At 39.8% G+C, this 26,505-nt stretch overlaps 1 protein-coding gene across 4 annotated transcripts in view; it reads left to right on the top strand.

The window, feature by feature from the left end:
- Window positions 1-26,505, top strand: part of LOC124158017 — a 740,388-nt gene that overhangs the window by 674,320 nt on the left and 39,563 nt on the right. For all 4 annotated transcript variants that reach the window (XM_046533161.1, XM_046533162.1, XM_046533160.1 and 1 more), the window contains one exon: window positions 13,638-13,754. In XM_046533161.1, the coding sequence (XP_046389117.1) occupies window positions 13,638-13,754 (117 nt within the window). The remainder of the gene's footprint in view (window positions 1-13,637; window positions 13,755-26,505) is intronic.

Below are 26,505 nucleotides of genomic sequence, written 5' to 3'. Positions count from 1 at the left end.
CGCGCACACAATATCCTCGCTTCTGCTTTTTATCCCTCGCTCCGGCTCAAAAGATTTCGTTCTCACACGCGTCGGCCTCGTAAACCTCAAGTATCAGATGAACACTCTCCCCCAAAAAATACCGTTTCTGGCGCGAGCGGGAGATTGAAACTCATCCCGCGCTGCGCGCATATCATCCGCCTCCGAACATAAAATGAGAACGTAGTTAAGGTAATATTTCGGTCAAAAGAGTAAAATACACACATCAGTTGATAAACACTGTGCAAAAACAATTGCTTGAACGATCTGTTTAAGTTTCCACACCCACATTTATGCAATTTCGGACAATGGGGCACAAAATTCTAACCCCTTGATTAAAAAATGTTTGCGACAAAATCGGAAATAAATCAATGATATTCGAATTTTACTACTTCGAAAATCTTAGGCTGGTTTGGTTTTGCTTTCTGAAAAATTTCCTATATGATTGGTCAATATTAATCATGCTCAATTTATACTACAGAGGTAAATAAATATTCCCTTCAACAGTTGAGCCATTGTTTGAACCTTTAGAGTAAGGATAATTGGAGGGTGGTTGACGTCACTACTTTGGTCCCAACATACCTCGAGCGTCTCCATGGTAACATGATCTTGAGTCACGTGACTTGAGTACGATTAGCGAAACGGCACACTCACTATAGCCGTGTATTCGGGGACAATAAAAACCATCCAAGGGAATCTCAGCAGAGTTTCATTGATCAGTATGGTTAAAAATATTTTAATATACATGCTGTGTCATTCTGATCTGCGCGAAGTCTTGCTCCCCCCCCCCCCCCCTAGGCTCTTTGATGTGTACATTTCCCACGTCACGCGATGCATGTAATCAGTGTTGGTTAAAGTAAATGGGCTCAATGCAGTTACATCGTAAAAAAAGTAATCAATTACGAGAAAAAATACTGATTTTAAAAAGTAATCAGTAAAATTAGAGTTACAATTACAATTAATTCTTGTCAGGTGGTCCACTCAAGAGACTCCCTGGTAACAGGAGAAATAATACAGTAAAAATGTGGAATAATAGGGTAGTTTCCTTCATCAAAGAAAACGAAAGGCATTGATTGCAATTCGTTACCCACCATTAGTGTATTCATAATATACAAAGTATTTGGTTTTAGAAATTCCAGTTTAGACGAATGGCAATGGACAATTTTAACCGTATTTGAAAAAGGCCAGATTGGCGTCCATGCGATGCCACTCAGGGACCTAGTTTCTATACGAGTAGATAGGAGTTTTACATCGTCTGAGATTACCAATGCATGCATGAAGCACAGAGCTCAGGGAATCATGTCTTAATAATCACCCATAAAAACTGCCTAAGGTCGACAAGTTTCCTTCGTTTGATAAGGTATAAATAATCTTTATTTAAGCCAAGTGATACCTGCTAGCAGGGTACTCTGCTACCTGCTAGCAGCCTGCATCGAAGCGGCGCACATACCATCGCCCCAAGGTCAACTCACACAGCGACAGACAGACACGAGCAAGTAACGATTTTTAGAATAATGGTCTAATGACCCACGGCTAATAATTCTAGATCTATCTCTAACGCAATTATACCAGATTTGAAAGAGAAGTGGCACATGAAATAAACCATGTGAACATATTTATAATTGTTTAAGTTTCTCGAACACTGCTCTAAGAATTCTGCAGGAAGCGGCGAAAATTTTGTGTTTCGGTAATAATTGCCTATTATTCCGCCATAAATAACATATTTATAATTGTTTAATTTTAATTCATCGTAAAGAGTAAATTACAAATACAATTGCATTTACAAAATGTAATCTTTACAAGTAAAATGACTGCAAAATTAATCGCTAAAATTAATCGGATTACTTTTACACGATAATTTACCAACGCTACTTATTATAATAGGTTCACTTGTTATCAATATAAACTTTGACGAGTATACTTACACCGCATTTAATGCAATAAATCTAGCCAAGGCACAACTCACGAACGCAGAGCGGTTGCGGCTTCGTGCAATTTTAAAGACTCACTCTCAAAATCGTAAAGTCAAAAAGTGAAATCGTGCTCCGCCACACTAATGAATCGCCTCATTAATGGATGGAAACGTAAAGAATTGCCACAAAGCCTTTGCAACGTCCCGCCCACCCCAGCTCATCTACGGAATGTATCCTTCTCCTGTTTGCATGGCAGGGAGGTTAAATTTTCATGCGCAACTTTTCCTCGAATAGGTATTAGCCGAGTGCTAGAAGCGTAATTAATGGGAGGGAAAGAAAAAGGTTCGGTGGAAGTTTCCTTCCGCGGGTAATTCAGTGTGGCTCGATAGCATCATAGGGATGGCATGGCAAGCAAAATCACTGTTATCAACGTCGAATTAAGGCAAGCTTCCGATTAACCCAATTAGGATAATCAAATATCGCGGGGTAAACAGTTTTCCTCGTTCCGCCAAGATATTTTTTTAAGGAACACAAAAAACGAGAATTCTAAAAATAAAAACATCTTATAAATTCAACTTTCCTCCCAGATTGAGAACTGTTATCAGGGTAATTCCACTCGCCCTTCGACATAGGGAGAGATTTTGTCATTAGCTAATAGCCAATAAAGATTGCCTTCATCTATTAGGATGATGGCCGATAAAAGATGCAAAAAAAAGATATCTTATATATAAAAATGAATCGCAAAATGTGTTGGTAAGCGCATAACTCAACAACGCCTGGACCAATTTGGCCAATTCTTTTTTTAAAATGTTCGTTGAAGTCCAAGGATGGTTCTTACGGCGAGAAAAAATCAAATAATTGCCGGGAAACCCTAAAAACAGCCCTTTTCTTTTTCACACCTGGGACCTGGGACGACGAAGTCCAGAGTCGGGACCTGGGACGACGGAATTTCGGATCTCGAAAAAAGATCAACCCACGGCGGGATCAGACTACGGCACCAGTACGATCATACTACGGAATAGACCTACGAATCTGCAGGCGCTCGAAGGGAAGAAAATTTTTTTGACGATTTTCGAAGTGCCGAAAAATTTCAGTCCAGAGTCCGGACCTGGGACGACGGAATTCGGACGACATTTTTCAAAGTCCGAAGCCGGACCTGAGACGACGGAGGGACTTTGAAAAATTTTCGAAAGCGGGGGTCTCGCCGAGTAAAGCAAGACGAATCCCCCAAGCTAGGGCTGAGTCTCAAGAGATCGCAGCGTGGCAGCTGCTCTACCGAGTACAACACCCCGCTCGGTACCAAAGTCGTCTACAGACAATTCCGAGACCCGACGCCGTCCTCAGTCGGTCACCCATGTTCGACCGCTTGGGGGAGGCATCCCGTCGGCGCTGGATACGCCCCGGGAGCCCCGGTTTCCCCGATCGGCAAGTCGGCTCGGATGCCGACGCACCCCTAAGCAAGGCGCGTCGACTAAGAGCAAGAAAAGTGTCTCGAGCCTGCCGGCTCTCGGGCCTCCTCAAATCACCGTTGCCTCATCGGCTAGAGGGGATTCTGCCTTAGAGGCGTTCAGGCATAATCCCAATAATTCACACCGAATTATTACCAGGGTGACGGTTCTGTTCAGGATAATTTTTTGCAAAGAATATAAAAAAGGTAGGAACAAAACACTGCCACATTACAAATTTTTTTGACAGGACGAAGTCTGTCGGGTCAGCTAGTTTGTAATAAAAAAACATCCTATGAATTCAACTTTCTTCCCAGATTGAGAACTGATATCAAGGAAATTCTACCCGCGCTTACAGGGCTCAGAGATTTCGTAATTAGCTCGTAACCAACAAAGATCGCCTTCACCTATTAGGTTGATGATGCCCGAGCGATTTCTGCGATATAATTTCATATTTCCAGGATGGAAGGCAACCCATTAAACTCAGCATATTACACATTCTCAAAGAAGCAACAATTATAAAGTCCAACCCATTTAAGCGAGCCCGATTACAGAAAGAAGTTCTACAAAATTGGTCAGTCCAACGTAAAACCTGAAGTTTACTCAAAATAAAGTTTGATCAGGCCATCTCAGAGTTGTATTTCGTCACGCTCATAACCAGCTGGTAGCAAAATATTCAATTACAAATATTGCCGTAATGGATTTCTCTATATTATCTTAAGGTAATGAAAAATAATAACAACCTTACTAACAGTATATCAACTTTTCTGACGTTTTACTGTAAAAGGATGATAAAAACGCTACTTGAAATAAACAACTAAGCATCATCTGAAAATACTATAATAGAGGCTGAGCAGGACCAAACTGATCGTATTATAATCCTTTATTTACACGATTTGAAGCTGTGAAATATTGTGTTTTCTGATTAAAATATTTGGCAATTTCTTCAATGAATTCATTAACTTGTTGTAAGTATATTCGAAACAGAATCACGATAAACAATAAGATGTAGTAGCTATTCATCTACCCTTTCACACGATTAACAGCTTGAAGCAACAAATTAAATTATGAATCATAAATGCGATTGACTCCCAGAAACACTGGCTCATCAAAGTCCAAAAGTACAAGTCAACATGCCGAATTATGAATCACGTTGGAAATTACTTTCTCAAAGGACTTTCAAAAGGCGCGCAGCAGTGCCGTTTAAATGAGGAAATTGAAGCAGAAATTTCAAACTAATAACACTCCTGCCTGAAATCCGTATTGGGAACCAACGAAATAGGAAAAATGGAATTTCAGAGAAACGTAGAAAAATAGACCTTAATTTAGCTCAAAGCAACCGTGTCAATAAAGTACACACTATCGGAATGATACGGTTATTGAATTAGTTTTGCATGTACCTCTCCTTGCTTTCTTCTCTTCGAAGCTACTAAATTTATGCTAATTAATGCTCATTTGCGCAATACATTCAAGTTCGATGTGTTTCTCTTGAGATGCGCAATTTATGAATGTATAAACATCCTACAATGTCAAAGGGTGAAAATAACTCACTTAATAAATGCGGGCAGTGCCTTGGAGATCCTGGAAGAGTAAATGATGCTATATTCACCCACTAAACAGACAAGCTGCATTAAAAGTATTTTTTTACAAATCTTTGAAAAAAAACACTAATTTAAATTTCATCCATGCAAAAATCACACATAAAGCTAATGAAAAGTGTCCGTAACTCCGATATTAAAAAGTCTTTGAGTCAGCATAAATAATAAACTTATTCAGTCACTAGACTGAGTGAGTGAAATTTTCAAAATTAACGACACTTCAACCTTCGCAGGATCAGTTATGACTCAATGATTTCGTAATGAAGCGTAATGAAAGAAAATTAGCTGAACTACAAGGGTAATGAGAACCATAGATAGCAACGTAGCCATGACACTGACATGAAATCATTTTAGCGTTCCTCACTCAACAAGCAACACGAATTTATTTTTAAATGTACGAGCGACAGCCATGGCAACAGAACACTAGAGTTGAGTCAAACACACACATTGGAAGAATACGATAGTTTCCGCTTACCCAAAGGAAATTCACTCACGCAGATGACGCATTGCTCTAGGAAAAAAATTCCAGTGAATTTTTTGGTGCGTGTCGAAAAAACTAATTTCCATATGCTTTCGATGGGAGAGCCGGAAAATTAAAATTTACCAGCGAAGAGTCAAAACCACGAAACAGTGATTTCAATCATATTTCGTTTCAACTCCGAGCGAAGGGGAGCAAAAGAAGAAATAGAGAAAAAAACGGAAGAAGGAAACCTAAGTGGAAATGTCCACCAATTGCCGCTTTCTTTTTCGTTCTTGCAATGTCCCGAAAATTCATTTTTGAAGCGAGATGCTCACGTATTTCGACGCAGGAATACCTTTCCAAGAGGTGATATCCTTCCACGCTCGAAACAAAAAAAAAAAAAACCGAAGTACCTATTTCGCTCCAACGACCAGTTGAAATGCAGAAAGAGAGTTGGATCCAGAAGGGAGGCACAAATCAGCCCAGAAAGGTGGAAATGTCACATAATGTCCGGAAATGTCACAAAACACTTCCAATAATCCATCGCGTCAAAGTCAACGACGAAGTCAACGAGAGATTGATCTCATGACGCAACTTAATAAGTGGTCCATGTTTTGAATGAAGAAGGAATATTTAACAATATTCGTCAGAAAAAGATGGTGATACCGATCAAAAGAGTGATACCGGTTGAAATTAAAATTATCATTTTCGAGTACATGAATAATTTATTTTACGTTTCCACGGGAATTCAGATGAGCTATTTCGGATAGCATGGGTACTATTTACGCTCGAAGAATCCTGGACATGATTGTGGATAGCATTCTTCACACGCCATCGCATTAAAAAGGGTGGCATTTAGGTTTTTTAAAGGGGCATATCACTTCCGATCGATCGGTCGTGTTTTGCCACTTTTTTATGAGGATTTTACTCATATATTTTAGGGGTCAGTAGGTGAAGTTGTTCATTACAAACTTTAAAAACAAGAATAGAACTCGTTCGTGTTCGTTAGCATAATTAACTATTTATTTACGACATAATGTATCATTCGACTGTTGCAACATAAGTATCGAAAGTCGAATATCGATAGTAAAGATAGATAGATAGTATAATGAATTAAATATAAGCGTAAAACCATTTTTTAATACATGAAGCTTTGCGGGCTAAATTATCGCATTTGTCGTACTTATTGAGTAAACTGTGCTATAAAAATAGCGTGCGAGTTTGTACAGCGTAATTATGGTATAATGCGAAACTGTCCGGATTTTCTGTTGATCATTACACTCTCCTCATTATGTCTGGTTTAGATTTTTTTAGAAAGGAGCTAATTTTTCACAGTGGTCCTCTAATGCTATGCGTTACTTCTGTCCGATTCGTCCTGCCCGTTCTCTGATCTACTTCTCTTTCTTTATTGTACACAAAATCTGCTTTCGATTCACAAAATCAACTTTCGATTTATTTTCCCAGTAGTTTAACTGAGGTGCAGGCAATAATCGAATGAATCACCAAAAACAGCGATTTATAGAAGGATACCTACAAACTAAACTTTCGTTCAGTTCTTTCCTTATACCACTTCGTGTCACTTCCCGTGCATTCTGTGCATCATAATGGCTGCCTCACCTAGACACGCGTGCCTATATCGGAGGTCGTAGCAAATCGGCACGACCGGCCTCGACGCCACGGAAGCCCGGGATAACACCGTCTAAACAGCACACGGATAAATGGGCACTAATCCACGTCTGTGAAACAGCAAGAATAGCTGATTTCCGGCCAATCTGACCGTAAGCAGATTCGTCGCATAGGCGAATGCAAAGTGCATGAATGGCAGTCGGAATGCGATAACTCGCGCGGTCGTAATGGAGCCAGAGCTGAGAGCGAACAAATGGGCGTTTTATTTCGCATGCCAGCGAATGGATAATACTCTTCTCCAAATACTTATTTCACTACCCAGGCGAAATCATCGAGGAATATCTCGAGTTTGGTAGAGTAATTGGCCTCATTTTCCGACATTTTTACCAAATAGGGTAGTTTCCTTCATCAAAGAAAACGAAAGGCATTGATTGCAATTCGTTACCCACCATTAGTGTATTCATAATATACAAATTATTTGGTTTTAGAAATCCCAGTTCAGACGAATGGCAATGGTATTTTAACTTAATTTGAAAAAGGCCAGATTGGCCCTCATGCGATGCCACTCCAGGTGACGTCCCAGGGACCTAGTTTCTATACGAGTAGATAGGAATTTTACATCGTCTGAGATTACCAATCCATGCATGAGGCACAGACTTCAGGGAAACATCTCTTAATAATCACCTTTTAAAACTGGCCAAGGTCGGAAAGTTTCCTTCGTTTGATAAGGTATTAATAATTCTTATTTAAGCCAAGCGCTACCTACTAGCAGCCAGCATCTCAGCGGCGCACAATATCCTCGCCCAAAGGTCACCTCTCACGGCGAAAGCGAGATCCAGAATGACGTCACACGAGCTTTACCAACATTCATACTTAGCCGTCGCGTTTTCGCGCACTTGAAAATTTTCACTTTTCAATTAATCGCGAAAAATAGATTCATTTAAAAATCTGAAAGCGTGAAATACGTACTCCAGGAGTAATAATCTTTCGATTTAGGCAATAAAAAATAATAGGAAACCACCCTATTTCGACTATTAACAGCATAGTCCAAGAAGCAACAGTTTTGTAAGACAACAACCAACTAAACCATATGACCCGGCAAAATAACTGCCATTGGTTTCATTGTCGCAATGCGTCAACTTGCTTGGCCGTAACAATGCGTGACCTGGTATTGTGCGTGTGTGGGTCGCAAGGTTGGGCTGATGGTTGTGCATTGTCGCAAGAAATAAAATAAATAAGTGCTGGGATAAAAATGCTACTTCTATTTCTATTTTATTTCTTCTACTTCTGATTTTCCCTTTTCCAACTACATATATTTGAAATTTCTTCGACGTTTTTATTAACCACTAGCTGACCCGGCGAACTTCGTACCGCCTAACAATCAATGAACTTACAGTTTACTTACACCATTTATAAATCAAGAGCGGCTGTATCGTTTTTAATCATGTTTAATTTATTATAATAAAATAAGGATACAAATTCAATAAAACTACGTAAATGAGAACCAAAATTGCTTGTCAGAAAGACATTTTCTTTATCGAATCTACATAGGGTGAATCGGAGCACGTTTACGCGGATTTTTTTCAACAAATTTTCTTACGTTTTAGCTTAAGAAATTTTGGGCATTGTGGTTTAATAAAGCAGTTCATGAAATAAAAATTATACGCATTCAGTTGTTGGCTATTTGCGTTATTAGCTGTAAAAAAATGTTTTTAGGTCCAAGTCTGTTGCATACACTTGGCCCATTCAGGGGGCAGGTTGACACGACCCCAGACCGACGCTTGCTCAAAATCGTGCAAGAAAAGCCCCTATGAAGCAGCATTCGCATTAAATGACTTAAGGCGCGCCAGTTTTAGTATCTCTGTTTGGAAAAAATGCACTGCGTAAACGTACTGCATGCGTAAACGTACTGCATGCGTAAACGCACCACGGTGAGCCCTACACATTCGGGTTTAATGTCTTGCGTCAAGCATCTTCTGAGAAACAACAGTTTTTGTTTTGTTATCAGGCGCAAGATGAAGCGGATGAAGCTAAATAAATATAGCGAAGCAAAGCAGTGACGCAGCGAGGGGAGGTTTTGGGGGATAAACCCCCCCCCCCCCAAGAGCTTAGAGAATTTTTTTATGAAAGATTATGTTATTAATATTAGGGGGACGGATGACTAACAAACAAAACATATTTAACTATTCACACAGCCACAAAACCCACTATTTTGAACCATTTATCTTCAAAAATGTCTGGGGGAAGTGCCCCCACACTTCCCGCTTACCTTAGCGAGTTTTCTATACCCTACAGACCCGTGGTATTAGCTGCACCAAGAACCCCCTATCCTAGCTACGCACTTGAAGCGGAGGAAGAAATACAGAGGATGGTTTATCGACTCGTGAACATAGCACGCTAAATTGACCATGAGAAAATCATGGGTTTTCATTAGCACATGAGCACAAACAACCCAAAAACTGAAAAAATGACCATGCGATTTTTTAATCGTTATCACGAATGCAACACGAATTGTAAATTGAATACGTTTAAGCTCAAAAGGGCATATGAGTTGAGATCATGGAATCTACGGAATGAGGACTTCCTAACCTTTGAATTTTCCTTTGAGTAAAGTTGCGTGAATCACATTCATCACCAATTTTTTTTAATGACCAAACACGTTCCGTTGGATAGTTATGGTTGGTTTAGGCTTCGAAAGATCATGAGCACAGAAACTACATTTTTCTGTAAATCGTGCCTTGGTAAGCCAGGTACGTCCAAGGACTTAAAATATTCAGATAGATAGTTGGTGATTTCGTCTTCGTTTGTTACACATTTAAAAGATTCGAATCCATGCAGAGTACGAACTATTTGAATTTACCTCGTTTTAGTCATCCACATCTTCGTTCTTGCTCGCTAAATCAACCATCTTTGATTCTTTTGGTGATCAACCATATTCTGGAACTCTTTGTTGATGAGCTCACTGAAACTTATTTGCAATCATTACAAGGAAATGAGTTAAAACTACTGGATTCCTCGACAGGAACACGGACATTACCGTTTGTCAACAATTGCTTGGAGATTTGTTTACAAACAGGGTAGTGAAGTGTCAACTCGATCTGGGCCACGGCTGGGCTTACAATCAGCTTGAATTAAATTTTAAAAATTTAATTTCAATTTAATTAATATTTTGAATATATTTAGTAATTAAAATGTTACATTACACGCCTACATTTCTTAGATAACAGTGAGTGCTTGTAATTTAATATGAACTTAATATAATAGCAATAAAGCTCAAATTGATTCTACGTTTTAGTTAGAAAACGTTTGTATGTGAAAAAGAAAAGGGCTGTTTTTAGGGTTTTCCCGGCAATTATTCGATTTTTTAGAACGTAAGAACCATCCTTGGACTTCAACGAACATTTTAAAAAAAGAATTGGCCAAATTGGTCCAGGCGTTGTTGAGTTATGCGCTTACCAACACATTTTGCGATTCATTTTTATATATAAGATTATACTTGTGATCAGAATGGACTTCCCTCGCCACTGACTCATATCCTGGAATGGAATGTCACATGAGATATCCTACTCATAATGCCCCATCGACAAGTAAATCTGCTCCTTGTTCGGCTGTTCGCATTAAATTATTTTACCACATTGTTCATTTGAAAAGCCATCGGTATCTTAGAGCATGGCATATGCCGTCCATAACTCTTTAGGATGAGGTTTTAGTGTCATTCTTACACAAGAATGCTGCTCGCTACTTGTGTCCAGTAAAGAAAAAGACTGCGAGGTCGTAATAAGGATTGTATGACCTAACCGCTAATGCACGAATTAGCAGGGAATGAAATTTAAAATTTTATGTCAAGTTTTCAATCCAGGGCTACATATAGCTTAAAACTGACTGGAAAAAACTTCAACTAATTGCTTTAGTTTGCTTCATAAGGTGATGATCTGAAATGGTACAAATAACTTCTCTGAACTACGTACTCGAATACTAATTTTAAAATTCAATTAATTCCGTTATTCCTCAACCATGATATATCAAGCTAATTAGCTAAGAGCTGGCACGTGGTTAAAGCACAATATCATTTCAGCATACTGGGAAAATTACACAACTTCACATTGGATAATAGTTGTACATGAAGCGACTCGTATGTGCATAGCATTCACTTCTTTGAGTGCAAGGGATGGATACTAGGGTAGTACTCAGAAAAAAACTTCACAGTCAAGGACAATATGATAATCCTAACATTTTAAAACAAAGTAGACACATGAAATTACGTTAATACGTACGTGGTGTAAAATATCATGGAACGGTGTGATGAAAATCATCATGAAGAATTCTCCCCGCAAACCGATCGGAAAGTTCAAGAGCAGACGCATGTCTGCGCGCCGTGGTGATTGCAAAATTGACGCTCTCACTTCCTTAATAGGGTAGTTTCCTTCATGAAAGAAAACGAAAGGCATTGATTGCGATTCGTTACCCACTATTAGTGTATCCATAATATATAAATTATTTGGTTTTTGAAATCCCAGTTCAGACGAATGGCAATGGTCAATTTTAACCTCATTTGAAAAAGGCCAGATTGGCGCCCATGCGATGCCACTCCACGTGACGTCACAGGGACTTAGTTTCTATGCTAGTATATAGGTTTTACATCGTCTGAGATTTACAATGCATGCATAACAGGCACAGAGGTCAGGAAAACATTTCCTAATAATCACCTATTAAAACTGCCAATGGTCAGAAAGTTTCCTTCGTTTGATAAGGTATTAATAATCCTTATTTAAGCCAAGCTCTACCAGCTAGCAGGGTACTCTGCTACCTGCTAGCATCCTGCGTCGTATCAGCACTCAAAGTCTTGGCCCAAGGTCACCTCACTTGCGGCAGCGGGAACCAGAATGACGTCACACGGAGTTTTCCCAGCATTCATACTTAGCCGTCGCGTTTTCGCGCTCTTGAAATTTTTCACTTTTCATTTAATCGCGAAAAATAGATATCGTTATTTAAAAATATAAAAGCGTGAAATACGTACTCCATGAGTAATAATCTTTCGATTTAGGCAGTAAAAAAATTATAGGAAACCACCCTATTGTTCCCAATGGGCCTTGGAGTCCCGATCTTTATTCTTGTCTCGCGTGAAGCGCGTCTGGCCATGTAGAAATTGATTTCCGGCTAAATAAAAACGATTCCGAAAAGGGCGCTCAGTTTCCATCAAAGAACATCCGTTTGAAAAATAGGCCTCAACGGCGAACGCACGCTCCTCACTGTTCAATTGCATGATGGCGAATGAAGTTTGTGGTAACAAAACCATAAAAGTTTGTCACGCCTCTCGAAGTAGACAACTAGCTCTCCGATGATAAAACATCAACTGACCGAATGTTTAGTTTGTAGGTATCCTTCTATAAATCGCTGTTTTTGGTAAATTCATTCGATTTTATTGCCTGCACCTCAATTAATTTACTCGGAGAATAAATCGAAAGTTTAGCAGATTTTATGTGCGATAAAGAAAGAGAGGTAGATAAGAGAATGGACAGGACGAATCGGACAGAATGCATGGCGACCATTTAAAAAAGAAGAAGCTATGTTTCCGCGCACTGTATGAAGAGTCGATTGTTGGTGGGTTAAGCAGTCTCTCCCATTTGTGCCACCTCTATATTAATGGGGAGAGCATGATAACTTAGAGGATAGAGCGATAAACTAAGTACATACCTTCCAATTAATATTCGGGAGAAGCCATTAGATATCACAGAATAAAATTCCTAGCGGACCGAGATAACCAGGAGTAAAGAAGTGGTCCCCGTTCTTTCACTTTGAAATTCATAATCCTTAGTCTGGGATGAGCTCTACTCCCACCGATCCACGCCAGCCTTCGACTTTAAGCAACGATAAAAAAGAGAGGGAGAGATTGAGTATACTCGTGTCTATCAAGATCAGAGCTTATTTCAGAAAAAAATCGTTAGTACTTAACAAAACAGGACATAAATTTTGTAATGCAATGACGCCAATTTATGCGGGTTTTTTTCTGCTCCGAAACATAAAACTTAAATCCTTTGAGAAGGTGCATAACTCCCGCTCGGCCTCTCATATACTGAAATATGATTTGATACTTTCCCGGCGAATAGTGTGGGTGTACTCTTCTCGGGATTCCCACCGGGTTAAATTATCCGGATGATTTAACCCGGTGGGAATCCCAAGAAGAGTTTACCCACTCATATACTCTCTTTCCCCTCGACGTATTAATTGTTTGAAACGTACGTTACCATTTCGAAATATTCAGCTCATAGGTACAGAGAAAAACCCATGATAAAATATACGTTTACCTCACGAATACAGCTTCGGAGAACATAGAAGAGAACATTTTAATGTACACGACGCAGCAAAATGTTGAAAGAAGTCAATAAAATGAAACCTGAAATTTTTCACATCATATCTTAAGTTCAAAAAAATACAAAATGAAGAAAAGAGACAGGTGGAGCGAAAGTACTCAACTAATCCTTTTGACAACTATCTAAAAAAAACACTCTTGTAAGTAAAGAAAAGCACTGTCCCATCATTTAAATGCATAAGAGTTTCCTCCTGTTTCTGATTGCAGAGTGCGATTGGGTGTACCAGGAGCACCTGTGCAAGAGCCGGGGTCGGGCTGGCGCCAGGGCCAAGACGACAGGCGCCACCAACAAGGAGGAAGGAGAGAAGACAGACAGAGACGAAGGTAAAACCCTCATTAACACTCCCAAGGCAAACTCACCCCTCAAATATACAGTCCAACTCTCACTGGAAGAATGTAAGATTCTACACTTTCCCGGCGAACAACATGTATAAACTCTTCTCGGGATACCGCGCGGGTAAGATTATATAAGAGCACCGACGTTTCGGGTACCGACTCGCTACTCATTCTCACGGCTGCTGACAGAATATTTGCAGTGACCGTTGAAGCTCAGCATTAAGAGGGGCCGGATATGTCGAGTCCCGATTGTTGTCGCGGAGGACCGTGGACCAGCGTAGACTTAGCTCTGGCAAGCACAATTATTTTAAAAGTTCTATTCCAAGAGCTGCTGATAGAATATCCGGTAACTTTGTTCTGTTTGTTTGAAATCCGGTAATAATTTGTATGTTTCTATTGTATCCCTCGGTATCCCGAGAAGATTTTTCTCACTGTAAAGTTCAACGCATGGGTAGACTTCGTGGCCATCATCGGGTTATTACTATTTATTAATATTATACTCCATTCATTCACATGACGCCTTAGGGGCAAACATACAAATAAATTCAGAGCTAGAGAAATAAAGGGATAGCAGCATACAATAGAAAAAGTACGAGGACAACGGTGCTGCGGTAGATGGAAAAAGCCAAAAATCAGAGGGTAAAAATCAGTCCCAGTCAGGCCGCATTTTTACCCTCTGATTTTCTGTCTTTTTCCATCTACCACCGTTGTCCTCGTCCTTTTTCTATTGTATGTTGCTATCCCTTTATTTCCTTACCCCTGAATTTATTTGTATGTATTAATATTTTTAATATTTACATAAATTTTGCGAATCACCTATGCATGTCTTCCCTCCCGACTAGAACTGCCCTCTTCAAGTCACAATATGATCAATCGGCTTTCGTGTAAAGTTTGTAGAACAGTATTTGCGAGATATTTTTCGGGATATCCACCGATGTAATTCGCCGTATATACTTAGCCAACGTTTCGATGGACGACTCGTCCATCTTAATCAGGATGAATGAATACTTTTAACGGAACAATAAACGCTGAGGTGAAACTGTACACAATTACAATAATCAGGTTACTCCTGATTGGACAGAAATGAATTACCGAGATATATCCGGCCAATCAGGAGTTGCAAGATTGTTGTAACTGTTTATAGTTTCATCTCAACGTTTTTTAATCCCGATAAGACTTAACGCAAATAACTCGCGTATTAAATAACTTTAATTCGGTATATATGATTTCATCGACAAATTGAACGACGGTGACGCCTCGATTAAGTTTGCTTAAGGAAATGGACAAAGTGGCTCCGTTTCATTCTTAAGTGTCATAGTCATAAATAACCGAGGGGTATTAAAATTTGAAATATTTAGTTAGAATACGCACGCTGATAATGACATTCAATCAGACTCACATCACCCGTATCAACGGAATATAGCCACTTTTCACTTTCTAGTTAATAGATTATTCACTCTACCCCTCAAAATACTACGATATGAGATCGAACTCAAGCGAGTCAAAAAAATGTTCACGGTTACGTCTCAGAAAAGATTCACGAATTGATTCAGAATAAATCCATGAAACTTAACATAATTAGCACAACTTTAAGCCCCATCAGAGATAACTCGAAAGGCAAGCCTAGTGCACAACATTACTCCTTGCAAGTTACGAAATGTTCAAGGAAAAAATTTAAAAAGGTTGACAAAAAATTAGCATTCACTTTCCAAAACGCACTGAAAAACTACGTACCTATTTGGTAATTCCAAGGATAATACCCCTCCTTAACGACAGGCAGGAATCCAACAGGTTTAATCCAGTACACATGCAATCACTCGTAAAGAATCCAAACGAATATAATATCATTGCCACGATCAAGAAACAAATAACACGCGATAAAAACGGAAGATACACTTGACATGTGGCCGAGAAACAGACGTTTGAATCAGGACACCAAATCCTTGCCGATGATCTCACTTTGTTGAGAGCCACAGAAATATACGTACAATGTGTTGTTGCCGCGGAATAACAAACACTAACTTATTCACGTTTGGCTCCTTCGTTACAGACGAGCCCGAGCGACTATACAGTCGGGCGTTCACAGCAAAACTTCCTTCCACACGCACAATGACATGGCCTTTTAAAAGTTTCCTCGGAGTCACTCATCGTCTGCTCCGCGTCCTTGCCGCTTTTTGGTGTGCCGGTTAACTGGGGCTACACGCGAATCTCTCTCTTCGCGAAAATTTCCAAACAAAACCAGAGAAGGGAATAAAAGACTAAGGGCTCAGTGGGGGACTCGCGAGTAGTCCGTATCTCGCCCTGACTAAACCCATCTCCGGTGGGTTATCGCTCTCCGATGTGGTCTCGAGGTTCGTAAACATTGGCTCGTCATCTCCCGATGCACTCGGCAGCGGTTCTGCTGAGGTCAGCCCCACGCGATTCCTCCTGATGACTCCACTACATGTCTTAATCGGATAGGACCGGGGATGGCCCCTATTCTCCGTGAACCGTTCCATACTCCGGACGACCTTTCACACAAACCGGGGCTCCCACAGTCAACTGGAGCAGTTTCTTTGTCCGGTGTCGTCTGTCGTAGTCCTCCTTCCTTCTCCCCATGATGACCTCATTCTTATCCCTAGCAGCCGTAAGGCTGGGCTATTTGTTGTTCAACTTCATGGAACAGACGGAATGAAACGCTCTCAGCCTACGTCCAATCAACAGTTCCGCCGTGGAATATTCAGACCATAAATACTCCACACAGGATTCTCCCCTCCCATGGTTCCATTGATTCCCACCGGTCGCAATAAATATCGGCGCGCCAGTCGCTAGGATACAAGTCAACATACGTATTAGTCAGCAAGAGATACGCTACGCGTTGAATGTAATCGTCTATTGCTCAAACTCAATCTCAATTAATTAACATTCAGCTCAATTTCATAACTAATAATCAAGAAACGCAGTTAAACATTTACAAGTGAAATGTAGTCCCTTCAAAAAGAAATACAAGTATCTGTAAATGTGGTGTAGTGATTAGGGTGTTGGAATATGACTCTAAACAAAGATTATATACTCTAGATACCGGGGCCCGCGTATTTTCAAAATCCGTGTACTTTGAAAGATAGCCGACGATGACTAAGTTTCACGCACTCGACTGTGGTAAATGTTTATTCCTACCATCTGGCAGGGCCGCGCAGGTGTCTCCGTCGGTCTCAATGGCTCCACTTGTGATGGGCGATATTCGAGACAATCCGGGCACTTGCTTATCATTTCCATCATTTAATGCGATGCTTCTGGCCACCCCACCGACTGCTGCATCCGCCTCATGCACTTAGAAATGCCCAGATATTCTGCATGGAGTCGGCCCTGACTAGCAGACCGTCAAGGAGGGAAATTTTAAGTATACCGGGAATAGCCACGGTGATAACTTTACGGGAGTAACCCGCAATGCACAATTGCGTGGAAAATCCACAGAAACAAAATCATTCGCCTTGACCGGGATCACCCTTCGGGAGAGTCGTCCCGGTCAAGACAAAAGATTTTTTCTCTCTGGATTTTTCACATTTGGAGGGAAAGATTAGCTCGTTCATGGTAGAGGCTGGTATCTTCCAACAGCAGTTTTTCTTTCTGTTAATTTTTTACGCCACCGTTCAATTCCAAGAATTTTATTCATATCATAGCTATAATAAAATATGAGGTAATTATTTCCCGGCGAATTATTGGAGTGAAGTCTTCTCGGTAAACGGGAAGTCTTCGTAGAATCCGATTTTTGAGGAATATAAAAACTGCTTTCTTTTTACGCAAAGATTTCACGCAATAATCGTTCGTAATAGCCTTTCGGGAATATGTTAAAACACATAATTTATACTTTGAGTGTGAATTATATACGTTACATATAAAACAGTTAATTCGAACTTGAAAACAAAAATTTCTAATCGTGAAGCAATAAGTACTTGATTAGAGGACTTAAACAGAATAATAGTAGCATTTAAAAAAATAAAATTTGACACCAAGATTGGTTTTTGCACCTGTGACGATGTAACCACCCCATCCGCCACGATTCAGGCCACTCGAGATGAGAATAAAGTGAAGCTTAGACTTCCACATGCAGGTGCTAGTGCAAAAACGGGTTTAAAAAATTAGTGAATTCCTGAAAATAATGCATCAGTAGTGGTTCTTCAGCCTGTTATGATTTCCTTATAATTCTTTTCCCTGCATATGAATGACTTCATTTTCCATCTGGTGAGTAACATTAAGTCCAGGCTGAAGGGCACGAATATACTACGTATGATTTTACACTTTCCCGACGAACAACATGTAAAAACTCTTCTCGGGATACCGCGCTGGTAAGATCATATGAGAGCGCCGACGTTTCGGGTACCGACTCGCTACCCATTATCACGGCTACATTATATTATTTATTTATTTCATCACCAAAAACGGCACAAAGGCTTTTAAATTGGCTGTTCCTTAAATAAATAATACCTAATGGATAACAAACAATAGCACAGAAAATAAAAACTAACAGAAAACAAAATTTTTAAACATAAGAAGGGGCACTATTGAATAGACAATGGTGAATTATACAGATGGCATTTTAAGGTGGCTTAGCAACTAGCGGCAGAGTAAAATAGGTCCAGGGAAGGGATTTTTGAAGCAATGGAATTAAACAAGGAGGGGGTTCGGTAGAGCAGAGAGCGTTGAGAGACGGAATCGCGGAAAGTGAAGCAGAGAGTTATTTCGTGAGGGGCGAGGAGGAATATGAAAACGGAAAAGAGGGAGAATTTCGTTTGTCCGTAGAGAACCGCTAAAGATTCTATACAGAAACACCACCGCCCATATGAATGAGACCATATTGCATCCACACGCTTGCCGCGTCGCCATACTCTCCGCCGCCGCCGCGCCGGCCAGAACCGGAGTCGACCGCACGCTCGAAAAAACGATTTAAAATTCGGGGTTGCAAGTTGGTGCAAGGTTTTACTTTAGAGCCACAATGTAGAAGCTTCATGGAACGATGTGGTATCAGTCACTTGACGGAAGTTCGTGGCAATATCTAATTTTTCTCTACGTTTATGTAAAAAAAATTGGGCTGAAAACAGGCTCCGCCATTTTGTTGTATATCTATGGTTATTAATGAAACAAAATCTTTAAAAACCTTTCAAATGGAAGAAAAAGAAGTGACAATTAAGATGGTATGACATTTTTGTCGATAACACTATTCATGAAACCACTGCACGAGGATAAAGTTGGCAATTTTCAAAAAAATTGAGGGTGGTCGTTTTACGCTAAATTTGTCCAAATATGACCTCACATATCTTTTTAACGTGAAAACACAGGAAATAAATAATCTGGAAAGTTATGCATAATTTATTTGAGAATATTTATGCTGAGTTTCAACTTCCTATCTCAAAAAAATCGCTTTTGAGGTTTTGGCCAGCTTTTTTCGATTGTAGCCCACTGTGCGACGTTTCGGGTACCGACTCGCTACTCATTCTCACGGCTACATTATATTATATGTAGGAGGAGACCGTCTCCACACGCGAACTTGTTCTATCGGCCGCTGCAAGCACTCCGTGCGAAGGCGGATGGCAGCTGGACGCTGACTCTGTGATCCCAAAATGTCTGTAATATTCGTGTAAAAACTCTTCTCGGGATACCGCGCGGGTAAGGCTATATAAGATAAATTATATTATATGACATATTACATTATATGTAGCCGTGAGAATGGGTAGCGAGTCGGTACCCGAAACGTCGGCGATCTTACATAATCTTACCCGCGCGGTATCCCGAGAAGAGTGTCTTACGCATCCCCGCCATGGCTCCACGCTGCTGCGACGCATCTAAAACGCATTCAATCTGCCGAAAACGTCATCATTAGAAAAGTTGTTGTTGCACCTTGGTTCGTGTCATACAAAAACATCAGGAAAGATCTGAAAACAACTCCTCTCCGTCTTAAAATCATACCTTCCCCGGTTTGAAAAATCCTTCGCAGCGACGTAGAATGAACCACTGAAAACTCTTTGGGATTATACCCCATCACTATCCGCTAAACACAAAGTCCCCAAAACTGCCCTAATCCCTTCCCATATTCCCACCCCCACTTAATCAAGCCGTAGAAACTATGCCATGATCACACCGAGAATATTAGCGCCTGAAACTACAAGTTGTCAAGAAACTCTTAGTAGACAGCCAAAACAGCTGGGAACTTGAGACCCAATAAAATCTGAGAAATTTCAGCGTTGCGTAGCGTATCCAGAGAAGAGTTTTCACACGAATATACTACTTATTACAGACATTTTGGGATCACAGAGTGTCTTCTAGCTGTCATCCGCCTTCGCACTGAGTGCTTGCAGCAGCCGATGGAACAAGTTCGCGTGTGGAGACGGTCTCCTCCTATTCGCTCGTGTGCAATCGGCCTTCGCTACAGATAGGGATGGCTCTCGATTTCTCTTTCATCCGAACCACACGTCCGGAATGGGGCCACAGCGACGCGAAAAAAAGATGATCGAAATATAGAAATGCTCCCAGACATTCCACCTCACTGCCGCTCCTATAGGTACCACACAAAAATGTCACACCACATTCTGGCTTCCTCATATCCACATTTTCTCGATACCACTTCCATTGAAATCGTAATACCCTTTTCCTGATACTAAAAAAATAGGTAGTACCTAACCGCCTGGACAACTTCACTCATTGGCAGAAATAAACTTCTCATTAAGCGGTAGCTCTTCACTGAATTAAGTTTAAATGTGACAATATGTTTCCCTTCACGTTAATTCCACGTTTCTCCGATGTTTTTGTGTTTTATCGTGCCCATTCAAGCCATTATAAACGTTGACATGACAGTTTTTTGCTAAATTAATCAACATGAACGCGAGTGCTTCAAAGTGTCACTCAAAAATATTTATGGCTGAAATTTCAATTTGAAATATGCTTAAACCTTCAAATGCTTGACATTGTAAATTGGAAAAATACATTTCAAATAATGAAAAATATGTACTTGATTAATGGACTTTACCGGACACTTTGAATTAGAGAACAGAATGCGTGCTTAAAAACTTTTGCGGACACAATCGGGGATATAAACAAAACCAAGATATTACAAAAAAAAATAATTAAGATTTTCGTCAACTATAAATTACGTTTTCCCGCCAATTTCCTCAGCTACGTGATAAAAATCAATAACTTATATTAGCGAAATTTTCCCTTTAAAATCTTCAGCTGTTTATCGCGTAGCCACGGAAAAGATTGAGATATCCAAGGCAGTGTCGAGGCATTTTCACACTTCAAGTTCACCAAGCCACATTGCAACTCTAACTTGAGATTTCCCCACTGTTTAGTGAAGTGTAACCGAATTTTTTAATAACAACGCGGTAATTTGTCACTTATATTACTATATATTGGAGTGTCAATGTGATAGTGCGAAGGTGGCGCCCGGACACTAACGGAAGTGCTCAAATGCGGGTGAATCAGAATACGGTGAAGCAGAATCCGGAGCCATTCATCCAACGGAGTTATTTCTCCCTTTTACAAACTCGTGCGGAAAAAAATATAATATCCCCCAAGGGTCTACTCCTGATTAAAGTAGGATATAAATGTACCCTTTTGGCCCGAAACACAGCGGTCGTTCCCTAAAAAAATAAAAAAGATCACATTTCTAGAGCTCACGGGGGAAACGTAAAAAAGAATAATGTATTACACAAGAGGGGACGAATATTAGCCCAGGAAACCTTTTCTCGAAGGCAGACCGAGCTTAAAAAATATAACCACTCCCCCAGTCGACGCCCTCAATCCGGATATGGAGAGGGATCGCCCAAAACAGCCTCCGCGAAATCGGTTATAACCAAGGATTGATTTTCCGCTGCGGGGCAGAAGGGGTGAGGGGGAAGGGGGTGGGTGGATTGAGGGAGGAGGAGGAGGCTAGGAGAATATCATAGTGCCTCTAAATGGATGAAAGGAGAGAGAAACGTACAGGAGGGATTAGACCGTAAAAGGAACTAGGTAAGACGCAGGCGGATAGATGGAGGAATGAATTGATATCTGGTGATTTTTCCGGGTATTCTTCCGCGTTTATCCATTTTGTAGGACAATATTTCGCCAACGTTCCAGTAAAAACATTGTCCTACAAAATGGATAAACGCGGAAGAATACCCGGAAAAACCACCAGACATCATCATAATCTCCGCGGAAGCCTACCTGGAAACTGGAGGAATTAATTGAAAATGTGCAATGTGTGTGTGTGCTAATATGTAACGTTGCTGCAAAATCTCTATTCTTTCGGTGATACCGCGTCCGCTGTTTCTTGATGACTACAGTTTTAAGATATAGGACATACTCATAGGAGAGTAACGGGGATATAAACAAAACCAAGGTATTACAAAAGTTTTAAATAATTGAGTTTTTCGTCAACTAAAAATTACGTTTCCCCGCCAATTTCCTCAGCTACGCGATAAAAATCAATAATTTATGTGAGCGAAATTTTCGCTTTAAAATCTTCAGCTGTTTATCGCGTAACCACGGAAAAGATTCAGATATCCAAGGCAGTGTTTACCCACTGCTGTGTAGATATAACCGACGCAATAGCACCGGATGAATTGAGATTTTGGAACCTCGACACTGCGGAAACCTACGCAGTCACAATGTAACGTTGCTGTCGTAAAGTGATGTTTGCGAAAAAGAGAAATTCAAATCTACGATTATTCATAAATTTCAGAATCAATATATGTGAATACCCCTTATACATTAAGAATTGGTAAAGTTTTTTATATATTATCCATTTATTATAAGACACGGTCTCAGGCGTTACTTTGTGAAACTGCTTCATCATAGAATAAAATAAAATTACTTTGTTCTATTCCACACTTTATTTTAAATAGCACGACCCGGGTTTCAGCATCTCATGGAGATATCATCAGGTACATAGCATGAGATGCTGAAACCCGGGTCGTGCTATTTACAATATGCGTGGAACAGAACAAAGTAATTTTATTTTATTCTATCCATTTATTTTTTTGTGCTACCATTCTAATAACTTTCGTTTGGATTTCTTTTTTTCGATTTTCATGTATAAATACAGAGAAAATTTCATTGAGTTTGTATTTCTATATATTCTTAATTTTCTTGCAACAGTTATTTTAAATAGAAAATAATGACATTATTAATAAATAGCCTATGATAAGAAGGAGGTGAAGATATAGGACAGACGGATATAAGAGTAACCTGGTGAGGCTGTGTTGTTGGAGTAGTTAGATTGTAATCCCAAATGTCTGTAATAAGTATTATATTCGTGACCTTCAGCCTGGACTTAATGTTAATTACCAGATGGAAAATGAAGTCATTTATATGCAAACGGAAGAATTATAAGGAAATCAGAACAGGCTAAAGAACCAATGCTGATGCTGGAATTCACTCATTCTGTAAACCCGCTTTTTCACCAACACCTGCATGTGGAAGTCTAAATTTAGAAACAAAAAAAATACTAAAATAATAGAGCAATATAAATTAAAGCTGAACCCAAAAGTCTTAATAAGAAGTGTAAAAGTAACTGATGCGTTTAATGTTGTATTTTTCCGCTAACAGCAAAATAGTAAGATGTCCATGCTTTATGATGTATATAATAATTGTGCGAGTCGCAATAGCCATTACTGCAATGGAGATGCTCGAACGAATAGAAAAAATTTTCTTAGTTAGATAATTAGTGCACAATAGAGGGAACAATAGAAATAATTCGTTTCTTTGATCGATGCAAAAAAAATAGTTATGAGGATATGCACCGTGACACTGAAATATTATCTTAACTAAGATCTCAGCTAAATTCTATCTAAATTTTTCCATCATTGCATCTAAATTATTTCATTTTCGTAACAATAGCGACATATTTGTTAATCGATTAAAACATTGACGTGTAAGTTTTAATGTTATAGAGAACCCTTTATAACTCCACCCAAGTTGTCATGGAGAATAACCAATAATGGGTGGTTGTTTATGTTTGGAGAGAAGAGAGAAAACACGGAAGTTCATGTAATATTTTGTACCTTTAAAAGGATAAAGGAAGAATAAAGAAGTTAGAAAAAAGAGTAAGTAGTTATAAGATACTTAATTCTACCGCTACAATACGATAATATTTATCACACAATCCACGAAAATGTGGACATAATACCTCTTTTTTATATAACAAGGCTATACAACAGAACATGCGAGAGTTAGACAGTAGTCTCTTACGGATTGGTTTGACAAAAGCTTGTGTTTGAGAAAATCCTGAGGACCATTAAATAAAATAAGCACTCCGAGAGTGACTGTGTGATTGAGAAAATACCTGCGCGAAAATTTAACAAAATAAGACAGATTTGGGAAGGTTGTTTGAGATCTTCGGGGTATTAAGTGCACGACGTGACCTAATGGAAAAGCAGGTCTCGAGGAAATAAACACTCCGTGGTTGAGAAGCTTGAAGCAATCGAAATAATTTCCGTTCATACATGAAGCCCACATATATTTACTAAGAGTCACGAAAACGAAATTTAAAAAATTAAATTAGATTGTTTCGTTGCTATCCGTTGCTGAGGCAACCAGTTCAAAAACTCCGTCACTCAGGATGTCACTCAATGGGAAAATTAAAATTCTTCCCCGGTGAGGCAGCAACAGATATCCAGAGGAGCGAAGGGAATAATTAAAAGAAGTATGTGGCAAAAGTTGAACTGGAACAGAGGATGGAAAGAGGTAGGAAATCGCATTGAAAGTTAATTACCTTGAGTAATGGGCGTTGGTAATGGAAAACGAAGGAATTTATATCATGAAGGGCAGAGAGTTGAAATTTTCGACGCAGCATGAGGCAAAAAAGAGACGTTACATTATTAATGTTTCTTGGTTTTTTTTATGGGCCAGCGAAAAAAATCAGGAGGCATTTGGAGCTGTGGAATATTCGCAGGCATTCGGTATTTCGTCTTTTTCTCCTCGCTAGGGTTGAATAAGCATTTTTCCCCGCTAACATCCCCCCTCCGCCTCCGCCTCCCTTCGCCCAATATTACCCATCTGATGAATTCCCGGTCCAATGGATCCGTTCCCATAATTATAACGCCATCCCCGCTCGCTTTACGAATTCCGTTCGCGGTCCGCTCCCGTCATTCCGAACTCCCAACGAATTTTCCGCCCCATCTATTTTCCCCTCCTTCGCCCCCTTCTTTCTTTCCATCTACTCCCCAAAAACTCACGACTCTACCCCCTCCACCCTCCCTACCCGATGACGTCACCTCTCCACCGTTTCCAATAAAATCCCTTTTTAATAAAATTCCTGGAAATCCTTCCTCATTACCATGGGTCGCGGCCCGGGGTTTAATAACCAAATGGCAGGAAAGAGTTTAGGGCAGCTTGACATTTGTAGCAGCGGCGGCAGCGCAGGATTCGGATCACGGCCGTGAGGGTTTCTAAGGTCGCCTTTCGGGGAAACTTCCTCGGGAAACAACTAGCCAGACGAGGGACAAAACTAGCGTCCTCAAATTCAATCCAAGTGCGACCGTATTTCATTTGCTTTATTATTAACATAAAATGTTTACAGAAAATAAACCCTTAAGGCCGTTTTACACGGGGCACGGAATTGCGCAGGTTAGAGCTGCATTAATTTCTAAAATGGCGTGGAATTGCGCGAATGCATGAACAAAATTAGAACAGGGGCTATTTTGCCGTCTCGCATCCAAGCATTCTCGCATGTGTTCTAGCAATTCACCGCCTTACACGACGCAATTTTGATTGCGCCTTCGCACGTACGTCAGATTGCGCAATTCCGTATACCGTGTAAAACGGCCTTTAGAGTGCCGGGGAGCACTATTGCCCTCCTCCTATCTCTCGCGAAAAGTGCCAGGAGCGAGATAGAGCTCCTCCTGCTATGTCTCTCTTAAATGCTGATAGTTCACTTATAATTCAATATTCATATTAATTTTATTTTAACACTAACTATTTTCTTTTAATTATAAAAAATTAACTCATATCACCGAAAGTTCTTCAAATAATACTTCAAAATGGTGACGCCGCATATATTAAAGATTTCTTAAAGTTTTTGAATATATAACTTTAGTTGTTTTTTGAGACCTAATTTTTTTCCTAACCTACTGCAAAATCAGCAAAAACGCCGCGGCACTTTTGACATAGTACCTGGAAAACCGGTTGCCACTCTAAGGATTAAGAACAGTGTTCCCTTTACTTATTCCTTGGAGTAATTGATGGTATTCATCGAAGATTCTTATCTCTTGAGATTCGTTGAGAAATATCGTGAAAATTCATATTTGCGCGAACGATTGGACACAGATTTATACAATCGATATTATTAAGGCGTGCGATGCAGCATTTTCATATTGAATTTCGATTTTTTTAATTTTTTGTACATTTATAATTGATAATTTTATCATTCAAACTCATTGTGTTTTAAGCTGGTTACCCTACCTACATATTTTGTTCAATATTCTCCTTCGATTTAAATATTCATGATATCTTTCTCTCCTATCTGCTTATTCTCTCTCTAACTTCCTCAGCATCTCATTGATTTCTATAATCAACGCAAATACCCTTTTGGTCCCTTAAGTTTTTGACTCGAAATCTTATTCAAGGTTCAAGAGCCTACTTAAAAACGTACATATCTCTCTACTTTTGTATTATCTTACCGACTCGGTGTAGTCTTCCCGTCTTTGTGTCATAATTTTCATCATATGAACTCATTTGAATTGCGCCCATCAAATAAAAACTACGCTTACCTCAATTGGAGGCAGAA

The sequence above is a fragment of the Ischnura elegans genome, chromosome 4 (genome assembly GCF_921293095.1).
Source record: "Ischnura elegans chromosome 4, ioIscEleg1.1, whole genome shotgun sequence".
Lineage (NCBI taxonomy): Eukaryota > Metazoa > Arthropoda > Insecta > Odonata > Coenagrionidae > Ischnura > Ischnura elegans.
This window is presented reverse-complemented; position numbering and strand designations above follow the sequence as displayed.